The 12,703-nt window shown below is 55.4% G+C and overlaps 2 protein-coding genes across 2 annotated transcripts; one reads left to right on the plus strand and one right to left on the minus strand.

Moving 5' to 3' along the window:
- The first annotated feature begins 2,502 nt into the window (after positions 1-2,502).
- Positions 2,503-4,211, plus strand: PDE6G (phosphodiesterase 6G). Its single transcript, XM_008048838.2, has 3 exons — positions 2,503-2,700; positions 3,397-3,437; positions 3,918-4,211. The coding sequence occupies exons 1-3, from the start codon at positions 2,555-2,557 to the stop codon at positions 3,992-3,994; spliced, it is 264 nt and encodes an 87-aa protein (XP_008047029.1). The 5' UTR covers positions 2,503-2,554; the 3' UTR covers positions 3,995-4,211.
- A 1,601-nt stretch (positions 4,212-5,812) lies between these two features.
- TSPAN10 (tetraspanin 10) lies at positions 5,813-12,453 on the minus strand. Its single transcript, XM_008048843.1, has 3 exons — positions 12,400-12,453; positions 9,720-10,360; positions 5,813-6,206 (listed from the first exon to the last, which is right to left on the minus strand). The coding sequence occupies exons 1-3, from the start codon at positions 12,433-12,435 to the stop codon at positions 5,813-5,815; spliced, it is 1,071 nt and encodes a 356-aa protein (XP_008047034.1). The 5' UTR covers positions 12,436-12,453.
- Positions 12,454-12,703: the final 250 nt, after the last annotated feature.

Here is a 12,703-nt window from a genome sequence, read left to right on the forward strand (position 1 = left end):
CTGGGGCTGGAGGGGCTCACTGGAGCACAGAGAGCAAGAGGGGGGTGAAAGGTGAGGCCAAAGAAGTGAATAAGGACCAGGTTGCACAGGAGTTTGGCACCACAAAGGTAGGTTCTTCAGAGGGCAGGACTGAAAGGGAGCAGAGGCTGAAGACAGTAAGCAGACACCACCATGTCTCTTGGTTTGGAAGAAGGGTCACAGAATCACGCTTCCCTGTCCCAGCCCCATCTGCCGAGTGTCCTTCTTTCATGCCCTTAATGGCACCTCAGCCCCCCCTCGCTCCCCACCCCCAGAATCCTCAGGGGTGGTGCCCTCCCTCAGGGCCCAACAATCTCATTAGTGTGGCATCAGAGAGGAGATTCCTAATCAGCTCACTCAGCAGCAGGATAAATGCCTAGGCTGCTGTCCTGCTGAGGAAGCTCCAGCTACTACACCCATGGCCCTGTGAGACCTGCTCAGCACTTGGTGAGTGTGACCGACTCGTCTTTCCTGGCAGCCATGTCCCCAGGTGTGCTAGCGAGCATCTATCTGCCCATCCACCCAGGGGGTGGGGAGGCTACAGGCTTTTAGCACCATGGCCAAGGTCTGGGTCTGCAGAAGCCCACCCACCACCCTATTGTCAGAGAAGATGCCTAGCCAACCACCTTCTCTGTCCCCCCCATGTTAACTGGTGGGTGGTGCTGCCATCTCCAAGGCTAGCAATGGTCTGAGAACCTCAGGCCACATGCACTCAGCTGGCCCAAGTGGGCACCAGTCTCAGACTGGCCGGGACCAGGGCACCTCAGGCAGAGGTTTCCACATGGACAACATCTGATGACTGGAGCTCCATCAAGAGCCAGGGCTGCCCAGGATGGTCCATGTCTTGGGGCTGCAGAAGCAGTCAGGCTGGCCTGTACCATCTGGGATGTGAGGGGGTGAGGGTTGGGTGCTGTGGGGTCTGAGCCGCTAGAACCACTGGGCTCCTGAGCCCTGGATTCTCCCAGGCTGGTGCTGGTCCCAGTGACAGAGGCTGAATCTTAGGGAAGGAAGGCAGCATGGCAGGGTCCACCCCAATCCCAGGTGCCCCAGCACCCACTGCAGAGCCTTCCTCCTCAAAATGGAGCCTTCTGTCCTTGTGGTCCCAGGCCTGAGACCTGATGCTCTAGTAAACAGCTCCAGTAGTAACTCAAGGCTGGAATCAGGCATTTCAGCTCTCAAGACCAGGGACAAGGAAGAGAGGACCCCAAGAGGTTGTCCCTGGGGCATCCAGTGCAGGTGAGGGGGGAAGGTAGCCCCTCCTGTCCATGTCATGTGCTTAGTCTCAGAACCTTCTGGCAGCATGTGGGGCTTGCAGCAGCCCCCATGGGTGATTAGGAGTCTCCTTTTGGAGCTAATAGGCTTAAAGGAAGCTGAGCTGCCCTTGGCCCAGGTCACTGGGGCTTAGACTATCTGGGGAAAGGATAAAGACAGGTCACCAGGCAGGAGGTCCAAGGACACTGGCTTCATTCAGAGTAACTGAAAGGCCCGCTCGACCACACCCACGCCAGGCAGGTGACTCTGCTCCCAGAGCAGGATCAGGAACAGCGAGGGCCTGGGGACTCATCCAGCAGAGGGAAGACACACACTGAGCACCCTCCCTGCTCTCTGAGTCTCGGCTTGTCTCTCTGTGTAATGAAGTCAGGAGAGTGAGGGTTACACAGTTCAGCAGTGCGTCTCATTTCAAGACAGACCTCTTACCCAAGAGTCCCTGCCTGGGTACCCTGCCCCCCACTTCATGGCACTGCCGGGCACCTGGCATGGCACTGAGAGGCTCCGGGGTGCTCCATGAACGGGTGGATCCTTGGTACTGACATTGTCCCAACCCAAAGGACAGACAACAAGCACATCAATAAGAAAAGCAAATGCACTCACACGAGCACATGGATAAACCAGGAATGTAGGCTAACATGTGACATGAAGAAGTAAATTAGGGCCTGGGGATACAGAGTGACCTCAGGGTTGGGGGTTAGAGTGAGGGAAGGCCTCCCTGAGAGGGGACCTGGAGGGGGAGGAGGCCTGGGACTGATGGTCGGCAGGGAAAGTCAGAGGCAGGCTGATGGCACAGAGGAGGGGCTCACTTGGATCTCATCCCAGTCCCAGCAGGAGGCTCAGAGGGCTTTCAACAGAGGGACCAGATGGATTCAGACTCCAATCATGCTATCTTTGGGTGGCGAACACAGGGGGAGGGGTGGGAGGGCAGGCAGGTATCAGGGGTCATTGGGGGCACCTGCAAGGGTTGGTGACAGAAGTCCACATTTTGGACATATTGAGGGTTAGGAGGATGGGCTTGGTGTGGATTGCATGTATGGGTGAGGGGGCCAGGGACACAGGCAAGCCTGAACTGTGTGTGGCCAGTGGTGGGGAGGAGCATCCACCAGGAAGACAGGGCCAGGTAGTGGGGAGCGCCAAGTGGGGTCTCAAGTCTGGGCTCCTCTGCTCTATTGGGTTGACTAGAACCTTGGCCTGGTCTGCCCCCAGCCGCAGCAGGAGGGAGTCCAGAAGCCAAGGTTGCCACAGTGTCTCGGCCAGCCTCACCATGAACCTGGAGCCACCCAAGTCCGATTTCCGGTCAGCCACCAGGGTGTTTGGAGGACCTGTCACCCCAAGGAAAGGGCCCCCCAAATTTAAGCAGCGACAAACCAGGCAGTTCAAGAGCAAGCCCCCCAAGAAAGGCGTCCAAGGGTAAGTAGAGCTGGGGGAGGGGGCCCCTGAAAGGGAGAGGGCAGGGGCCACCCCCAGGTTGCCCAGGAAGTGTCAGGGAGAGGCTTGGGCCACTTTCTGACTGAAGGTTGCCCCATCCTCATAACTAGGGGTAGGCAAGGCAATTCCTGAGGGCCTGAGGGAGGATTGAGGGGAGAGGAACTGGGGGTCCCTGTCACCCACTCCAGATGCTGCTGCCAATCACAGCTGGAAAACACACCCACTCCTACCCAGAGACTCAACCACACCATACCACTGATGAGTCCTCACACACCCTGCATTCACATGTGTGTGCATACCCAACACACTCACACCCCACATGTACACACAGAGGCACAGTCACAGAAACACCACCCTCTCACAAACTTACACTCAAAGGTATGCACTGGCACCCGCACCCCTATATTCCTCCATAGGCTGTCCACGTACACTGGGCCATGCACTGTTCTTGGTCCTCAGCCCCATGATGTTCTGGGCAGCAGACTCGCCCTGTGCCTGAGAAGGAAGCCCCCTCAGGCCCACCTGGCAGTGGGAGGCTGAGGAGGAGGTGGGTCTCTGCCCATTGGATCTTCACCCAGGAGCCTTGTCTCCTAGGAGGGCTGAGTCCTGTCTTCAAGCCTCTGGCTGACTGAGCCAGGGCTAGACGCAGCCACCTCCCTGACAGCTCTGTCTTTGCAGGTTTGGGGACGACATTCCTGGAATGGAAGGCCTGGGAACAGGTATGGTTGCTGCTAATACCAACCCAGGGGTTTGCCCAGGTTCCTCCAGGCATATCCAGAGCCCCCTGCAGCCCCTAAATCCCCCATGGCCCCCACCTCCCCTGCTTTTTACTTAGGCCCCCCAAGTCTGCCACAACTCACTTCTTCCCCAGACACTGAGCTTCAGATCCACTGGGTGGGGTTGTTCTCATTTGGGACATGTTCACCAGGTGAGGGAGAGGTCTGGGAAAGAACAGCACCCCTGACTGCCCCTCCTCTTTCAGCAAGGCTCACCCTCCTATGGTCCCTCTCTTGGGCCTGCTGTACCCCTCCCCTCCTGCACAGCTGGTGTGTCCTGGGAGGAGGGCTGCATGCCAGGATCTGTACTCCCACCCTCAGCACATCTGGGTCTCCATTCAGGGTGTGGAAAACAGGGCCACAGGGGATGCGGCCCCACAGACCACAAGATCCTCTCTGACCCAGGGCTCCTTTCTCTTGTAGACATCACTGTCATCTGCCCTTGGGAGGCCTTCAACCACCTGGAGCTGCACGAGCTGGCCCAATATGGCATCATCTAGCGCCATACATTGCCCAAGGTCCCAAGACCCTCCCTGCTACTACTTGCTGCACTTTGAACCCTGCTCAGGATTCCTGCAGAAGAGACCTCCCCACAGCCCAGATCACACCTAGATACCAGGGTGGGGCATTGACCTCAGGCCTCTCCAGACACCAGTCCCAAGAGCCCACCACCTTCTACCAGGATGCCCCCTTGGGGGCTGGCCAGGCCCTGCTCAATTTCCAGAGACACTGGTTCACCCCCTGAGGTCTGCCCTTAGAGAGAGTTACCCGAGGAGAAAAGGAGGTGGACCCCAGACTATCTCCTCCTCATGGCTAGAAGGCCAGAGCAGGGTCCCCCAGGAGTGTCCTCCATTTCCCAGTCCCTTGTCCTGCCCATCTGGTGAAAAGAAGCTAGCTCCCCTTCCCTGCAGCCCTTTCCAATTGGGTGCACCTGAATTGGAAGTGGTGGGTAGCATGAGTCCTGGGGCATATTGTGAGTGGATGAGACCTTCATACCCATCACAACAGTGGGGTCATCCTTTTCAAGACGGTCCACCCTTGCTGTCCCTGTTTCAAAATAAAATTAGCATGCCCTTGCTCAGCTGGGACATGTTTTGGGGGAGTAGGGCTGCAGGTGAGGGCCTCGTCAGCAGAGGCACATGGGCATAAGTGCAGGTGGTGGGTGTGGGGCCAGAGGGCTGACCATGTTGAAAGGAAAGACAGCCCATGGGATCACACTCTCATGGAAACTTGCTGGTGGCCCTGAGACATACACTGCCACACACCTATGGGCCATAGTCAGTGAAGCATGCAGGTGGCTGGAGCAGGCCTTGCTGAGAAGGTGGGACTGGACAAAGCCCAACCATCACATGCCACAAGAAAGGAGTTCTTACTCCCACCTCACAGGTGAGAATCTAGAGAGATAGATAACTCACCCAGAGTGCCCAGCCAGCCTGTCCTTAGAGCTGGGTGTGTGCCCACCTATGACTTAGGATCTCACTTGTGACACCACACCCAGGGAAAAGTAAGACCTGTGCAAACTGTCCGAGAAGCCAGGGATTCACACTAGCCCCGTCCACATCCATATGGACCAGTAGCCATTCACACAGCAGCCACCAGATCTGACTCTGGAGGGCCCTTTAGGATTCCATGCTGCGAAAGTCAGAAAGAGGCAACACTGGCCCTGGCTTCGGGCCAGAGCAGGGCTAACCTTAAGGACAGAAAGCCTGTGGGCTGGAACTCCTCCATCTTGACCTGGTGGTTCCATAATCTCTAGATGGGTAAGAATTCCTCACAGTGCCCGCTGAAGATTGGTGTGTTTACTGTAGAAATGATAACCTCAACAAAATATTTACTCTCTCCCCAGAAAAGTTCTCGGGGTGGGGGTTGGGGGGATGAGGGGAGGCCTGGACCTGACTCAACCACCGCAAGACAAGAAAGGGAGCAGCCCCAGAAGAGCGAATGTCAGGGATGGCAAGGAGGTGGGAACTCTGAGGCTGGGGTTAGAGGTTGGGGCTACAAGGAGGGGCTTGGGCTCGAGGGTGGGACTCGTGGACAAGGTTCCACATCAGGAGTTCCTCCACCCCACCTCGTGTGTGGTCTTCCAGTCTGCCCGACGGAAGCCAGACAGAAATCAGGCAATAGCCCAAGGAGTCCGTTCTAGCCAGATCCTCGGGGACAGGGAACCCTGGGGAGCTGGTGTCACAGTGGGTAGAAGAGGCTCGGGTGTCTGAGATCCTCTGAGACTGTCCCTGGGGGAGAAGAAGCCTACAGCCTCGGACCCCAGCCTGGGGCCCCAGCCTTTCCTCTCACCTGCCAGGCTCAGAAAAGCAGCACGGTCAGCCCTGAATGAGTTTAGCAGAGGTCCGAGCGTCCGGTTCGGGGATCCGGGGGAGGGCACCACTCTCCCCGTCCGCTCCAGGGTCCTCCACTGAGTCCTTGCGCGCGACTAGGGCCCTAACCAGCTGGGCAGCCAGCAGGAGCTCCACCCCCTGCACCACCACGACCAAGATCACATAGACGCCCACGGCCGAGATATTCCCATGCAGCCACCGTCGGAGTGGGGGACCGCAGCCCTCCAGGTACACCACTCTCTGAGCTGCGTCCACATCCAGGCCCAAGGCCCCAAAGCCGCACTGGTCATTGACAGAGGCTCCATCTTCCCGGGGGTCGATGCAGCAGGAGGCAGGAAGGCTGCAGGCCTGCACACCAGGAGAGCTACAGTTGAAGTACCTGCAGGAGCACACGAAGGTATCAGTTCTGGAGGGGAGGGCCTGCTCTTCTGGGAACAGAGTTGAGTCGTGTCTCCTTCCCATCTTCACACTTCCAAGGTCACACATGCACAGGCACACACAGGCATGCAAGTATGCATACATGCATACAGACACACACACACACACACACACACACACACACACACACACACACAATACCCAGCTTTCTGTAATTTATTCCTTTACATGACGGCCCTCTGCACTAGCAGGCAGTTGTAGTAGCTGTCATGGCTAGAAGGAAGATATTTAGTAAGATGGTTGAAGGGGAGACAAGCATTTGAGATGGAGTGGAAGTCAGAAGATCACACTCAGTACATGCTGCTCAGTTCCTTTGAGAGGGAGAAGGTGGATTGAGCTTTGGCAGAGGCTTCTGGAATGGTCTGTGGGTCATATAGAGAAGAGCAAGGGCGTGTGAGGCAGTACTGGGCGATGACAGAAGGAGCTCCCAGGGTGTCTAGAGACAGTGGGCTGCATCAGACAGGCAGCCCCTGGGTGTCTTTGGCCTTCAATTGACGTCCAGGGCCCTGTACACAGACCCATTCTCTGTGGGTCTGGACATGGTCTCTCTGGACCCTGCCCCACAGACCCTCAGGCTTGTCCCCATACCCTCCCTCACAGGCACTGTCTCAACTACTCAGAGAGTGTGCCTCCACTGAGGCAGGGCAGGGGCTTGCGGCTGGCAGGAGAGGTAGCATCACAATACCTCAGTGGACTGCCAGCAACCCAAAGTCGTATGTGGCCGACAAGCACCCATATGTTGCTTTGCGGAGTGCCTGGTGCATAGGAGGACACTGCACATGTTAGCAACTGTTGGTAAAGATGGTCAGTGTTAGCTGGGCTCGGTGGTTCAGCCTGTAATCCCGCGCCTTTGGGAGGCTGAGGTGAGTGGATTGCCTGAGCCCGTGGGTTTGAGACCCGCCTGGGCAGCGAGACCTCATCTCTACAATAAATAAAAAAATCAGCCGGGCGTGGTAGCGCATGCCTGTAATTCCGGCTACTTGGAAGGCTGAGGCGGAAGGATCGCCGGAGCCCAGCAGGTCGAGGCTGCGGTGGCCGGGAGCTGCCACTGCACTCCAGTCTGGGTGACAGAGTGAGACTCCAACTAAAAAAAAAAAAAAAAAAAAAAGATGGTCAGTGTTTAGGGTCTCCTATGACTTCATATCTTGTGGTTACTTGCCCTGACACACACCAAGAATTCTCATAGGAGGGAGCACATGTTGTGTGTCCTGGGTGTCACATGGAGAGCAGGTGCTGCTCTGGGTGCCCATGCATTGGAGATAATTGACAAAACAACAGATAGCCTCGAGCAAAACATAAACAAATACTGCATTCTATTCCTAAATAGACAACAGTTAATCACACAAACACACACCACACACACACAGTGGAGGGAAAATTGTGTAGTTGTAATCCAGAGTGATGTCTTGAATTAACCCAAAAGTTAGTATTTTTTCTTAGTTGGAGTCTCACTCCGTTGCCTAGGCTAGAGTGCAGTGGCATGCTTCCTTCTGACTCAGCCTTCCAAGTAGCTGGAACTACAGGCACACGGCACCACGCCCAACTATTTTTTTGATTTATTGTAGAGATGAAGTCCCACCATGTTGCCCAGGCCGGTCTTGAACTCGCAAGCTCAGGCAATCTTCTCTCCTCAGCCTCCCAAAGTGCTGGGATTACAGACTTGAGCCACCATGCCCGGGCCCCAAAAGTTATTTTCATTTGTCATTGGGATGTCTTATATGATTTTTTTTTTAAAGTGGGCCAGGCTCGGTGGCTCAACCTGTAATCCCAGCATTTTAGGAGGCTGAGGTGAGTGAATTGCCTGAGCCCGAGGGTTCAAGACCAGGCAACTTGGTGAGACCTTGTCTCTACAATAAAATAAAAAATACCTGGGCATGGTAGTGCATGTCTGTAGTTCCTGCTACTTGGAAGGCTGAGGCAGAAGGATCCCTGGAGCCAGAAGGTTGATGCTGGGGTGGCCGTGAGCATTCATGCCACTGCACCCCAGACTGGGTGAAGGACTGAAACTCCAACTCAAAAAAAAAAAAAAGTGGCTTTCAGCCAGGTGCAGTGGCTCACACCTCTAATCCCAGCACTTTGGGAGACCAAGGCAAGAGATTGCTTGAGCCCAGGAGTTCAAGACCAGCATAGGCAACATAATGAACCCTCGTCTCTACAAAAAAAAAAATCAAATGGCTCAGCCTGTAATCCCGCGCCTTTGGGAGGCTGAGGTGAGTGGATTGCCTGAGCCCGTGGGTTCGAGACCCGCCTGGGCAACTTGGCGAGACCTCATCTCTACAATAAATCAAAAAAAATCAGCGGGCATGGTAGCACGTGCCTGTAATTCCGGCTACTCAGAAGGCTGAGGCAGAAGGATCACTGGAGCCCAGCAGGTCGAGGTTGTGGTGGCTGGGAGCGGCCACTGCACTCCAGTCTGGGCGACAGAGTGAGACCCCAACTCAAAAAAAAAAAAATCAAAAATTTAGGCTGGGCTTGGTGGCTCAGCCTGTAATCCCAGCACTTTGGGAGGCTGAGGCAAGTGCATTGCCTGAGCCCGCGGGTTTGAGACCAGCCTGGGCAACTTGGCAAGACCTCGTGTCTACAATAAATCAAAAATTAGCCAGACATGGTAGCGCGCACCTATAGTTCCAGCTATTTGGTAGGTTGAGGGGGAAGGATCACTGGAGCCCAGCAGGTAGAGGCTGCGGTGGCCGGGAGCGTGCCACTGCATTCCAGTCTGGGCAACAGAGTGAGACTACAACTCAAAAAAACAAACAAACAAAAAATTTATCCAGATGTGGTGGTGCACACCTATAGTCCTACTATTCAGGAGGCTGAGGCAGAAGGGTCATGTGAACTCAACAGGTTGAGACCGCTTTGAGCTGTAATCATGCCTCTGCACTCCAGACTGGGTGATAGAGTGAGACCTCCAACTCAAAATAAACAAATAAATAAAGTGACTTTCTAAGTCTGCTGGCTCAGCTTCTCCACTGAGATCCTTGTGTATCCACCTGGCCCTGGCTGGAGGGAGCAGAGTTATGCTGGGGGTCTCAGCAGACCTGGTCTGGGTCCAGAGATCAACCCAGGAGGCCCAATTCAGGCCTAGAACCCATGGAACAGGGGGAGGTACGCACCCCTGCGCCTCGTGTATGTGCACACGTGTGAGTATATGTGTGAACATATTTGTGTTAAAGTGTGTGCTTGAGTGTGAGGCTGTGTTTTTGTGTGCACATGGGAACATGTGAGTGTGCATATAGGTACATACACACAAGTGCATAGGTGTGAGTGCACACATGAAATCTATGAGCATATGAGATGTGTCAGTATGTACAGGTAAGTGTACACATGTGGATGTGCATGTGTATAAGTGTATATGTGTGTATACACTTGGGTGTGTATGTATGCATGCACACCTGAGTGTGTGTGGCCTTAGGGACCCTGCTGACACCCATCCCTTGCCCGCTCTGAGACTCACAGGTTCTGCTGCCAGTCCTGATAGGACACCACCCCACAGCATCGTAGCCCGAGCTGGACTTGGTCAAGGAGGAAACGCAGGTCCGGTTCGTCCTGGTAGTGGGTGATGGCCACACGCAGGGTGTGCTCCAGGCTGTCCTGCAGTGGGCCCCAGAGGGCCACCACCAGGGCTCCTGCTACAGCTTCAAGTACCAGGAAGGCAAGAATGCCCCCAGAGAAGCCATGCAGTAGGCAGGTGTTCTCACAGAGGGCACCCAGGCAGCCAGCTAGGCTCACTGCACTAACTGCCAGCCCCCCGAGTGTCAGCCCCAACATGGGGTCTACAGGTAGAGGTGCCCCCCAGTCACTTCCCAGAGATCCCTTGACAGCCAGGCCCCAGAGCCCAATCGCCAGGGCCAGAAGGGCCAGCAGGGAGAAGAGGAAGTTGGAGAGGAAGATCAGATACTTGATGCAGCTGCTCCCTGAGGGGAGGGAAGGAGCTGGGCCTCCCCAAGGGCCACCCATGGTGGCCTGACACTTGGCTCCAGGAGGACAGCAGCCACAGCCCCAGGCCTTTGCCTGGTCCTCCTGGGGTGCTGGATCTGGACAGCTTGAGGTGGATGAACCGTTCATGGAGAGGGGCAGCGTCTGGCCTGCAGTGTCCTGCAGAGGGAACAGGTGAGACCTTATTTGTTTAGATTCTGTGACAATCAGAAAGGGATGCAACCTTATCAGCAAGGGGTCAGGGAACAGCTGAGTGGCAGAGCCCACAAGGGATGGGAAGATGCTGAGTGGTGGAGGGCAGAAGGGGAGCTCAGAGACCTGGACAGCCAGGGGCAGGGAGCCTTTGGGTCTATCCTGCTTGGTGTCAGCAGAAAAGACAATGAGAGCCCTGGCTCTGCTACCTACTGTTGTGTAGACCCCAACCTCTAGAACAGAGTAATGCAAGCCGGGCTCGGTGGCTCAGCCTGTAATCCCATGCCTTTGGGAGGCTGAGGTGAGTGGATTGCCTGAGCCTGCGGGTTCGAGACCCGCCTGGGCAACTTGGCGAGACCTCATCTCTACAATAAATCAAAAAATTAGCCAGGCGTGGTAGCGTGTGCCTGTAGTTTCGTCTACTCGGAAGGCTCAGGCGGAAGGATCGCCAGAGCCCAGCAGGTCGAAGCTGCGGCAGCTGGGAGCAGCCACTGCACTCCAGTCTGGGTGACAGAGTGAGACTCCAACTCAAAAAAAAAAAAAACAAAAACAAAAAAAAAAACAGAGTAATGCATACCCCTGCAAGGTCATGGTGAAGACTAAGCAAGGCACCCAATGGGTATGCCCCTCCCCATTCCGTGCGATGGATGGGTGATTTGCACAGGTCAGGGCTCCTGACTCCCATAGTGGGAACATGTGGCAGGTGAGACTGTTTTCTCAGAGTTTGAAATAACATTTGTTTGGACTCATGCCTGCAGAGGGGGTTTCCTACCCAGCCAGGAAGTGGAGGTCCACCAGGCAGAGGGGCTGACCCACATGGCCCCCTTTTCTGTCTCTCCCTCAGAAACCAGTCCCAATGTCCTGGAATCTGTTCAGTCATTCCACCAACAGCCCATAATGAGTATGGACATCATGTTGGATCTTGCTGCAGGCCAGGGTCTTGCCTGACATGTTCCCAGGGCAGGGAGAAGGGTGGCCAGGAGCCCAGGGAGACCATCTGTAGGATACAAGGCCTTCTGAGGGACCATCTTCCCCTCTGGTAAGGTGCTTAGCTTAGCAGTCAGGATGGGAAGGGACTTCTGGTCTTTTCAGGGGAGGGGGCAGTCCCACGGGAGCCCAGTTCCGCCAGTGACAAAGTTTGATTAGAGAGAGGGTTAAGAAGCTATAGCTAGCCAGGCTCGGTGGCTCAGCCTGTAATCCCGTGCCTTGGGAGGCTGAGGTGAGTGGATTGCCTGAGCCCGCGGGTTCGAGACCCGCCTGGGCAACTTGGTGAGACCTCATCTCTACAACAAATCAAAAAATTAGCCGGGTGTGGTAGCGCGCGCCTGTAGTTCCAGCTATCTGGAAGGCTGAGGCGGAAGGATCGCCAGAGCCCAGCAGGTCGAGGCTGCGGTGGCCGGGAGCGGCCACTGCACTCCAGTCTGGGCAACAGAGTGAGACTCCAACTCAAAAAAAAAAGAAAAGAAAAGAAAAGAAAAGAAGCTATAGCCATGGGCCTAGGCAAGGATCTGATTGAAACCCAGTTTGACCAGGAAGAAGCTTTCTCTTCATTGCCTGCCTGTCTGACCCTGCATGGATGGTTCATTTATTCTGAACTTAGAGGAGAGGAGAGTTACTTCTCAGTTCCTTAGACCCCAACAAATCACTAGAAGCAAAAGATCAGGCTGCCAGTTCCAGGTTGGCCAGATTGGAGGCCATCAGAAGCTGGGGTGTCCCCAACCGACTGAGAGGGACATTTGCCTTCACCCCCTCCTGCATCCTGAGCCAGAGGCTACGCCCAGACCCATAAGGAGACCCTCTTCAGACCCCTTAACCAGAGGCCGGCATGGGGCTGAGAGAGCTGTAGTGTGGGGCAGGGGGTGGTGGCTGATTAGAAAAGTCCCCAATCCCAATCTTAGCAGCAAGGCAGGGGTGGGACTGGGGTGGGAGGGTGAGTGAGAACCCAGCCTGGAGAACTCCATGAGACTTCAGGCTGGGAAGATCTCCAACCCCAGGGCAAGGCTTACCTGGGATAGCAAGGGGCTCCTTTCTCCCTCCTCCATCCTCAGTGCTGGAAGGGAAAGCCCCTCAACACAGGTACTAGCACAGAAGCACGCTGACTGTGTCCCTGAGCTGCTCTGTGAAATGTGCAGCCTAGGGAAAGGGGGAGCTGTGAGCCTTACCCAGATGCCAAAGTCACAATTGGATCATGTGAGGAGTCACATTTTAGGGCTTAAGGCAGCTTGTGCTTGTAGAGATGCAGACGGCCTTTCTTCCTGGCCCTGGCTCTGTGGTTCCCCTAAGCTCTTTGCACAGCTTGGGCAAGGCTAT

Source organism: Carlito syrichta, unplaced genomic scaffold, assembly GCF_000164805.1.
Source record: "Carlito syrichta isolate Samal-C Ts95f unplaced genomic scaffold, Tarsius_syrichta-2.0.1 Scaffold126816, whole genome shotgun sequence".
Taxonomy (NCBI): domain Eukaryota; kingdom Metazoa; phylum Chordata; class Mammalia; order Primates; family Tarsiidae; genus Carlito; species Carlito syrichta.

Coding starts and splice junctions, on each gene's coding strand:
- PDE6G (XM_008048838.2), top strand. CDS start 2,555: ATGAACCTGGAGCCACCCAAGTCCGATTTCCGGTCAGCCACCAGGGTG. Junction 2,701..3,396: donor CCCAAGAAAGGCGTCCAAGG/GTAAGTAGAGCT, acceptor CTGTCTTTGCAG/GTTTGGGGACGACATTCCTG. Junction 3,438..3,917: donor AATGGAAGGCCTGGGAACAG/GTATGGTTGCTG, acceptor TTTCTCTTGTAG/ACATCACTGTCATCTGCCCT.
- TSPAN10 (XM_008048843.1), bottom strand. CDS start 12,435: ATGGAGGAGGGAGAAAGGAGCCCCTTGCTATCCCAG. Junction 10,361..12,399: donor GGAGCCCCTTGCTATCCCAG/GTAAGCCTTGCC, acceptor TTCCCTCTGCAG/GACACTGCAGGCCAGACGCT. Junction 6,207..9,719: donor CAGGACTGGCAGCAGAACCT/GTGAGTCTCAGA, acceptor GTGCTCCTGCAG/GTACTTCAACTGTAGCTCTC.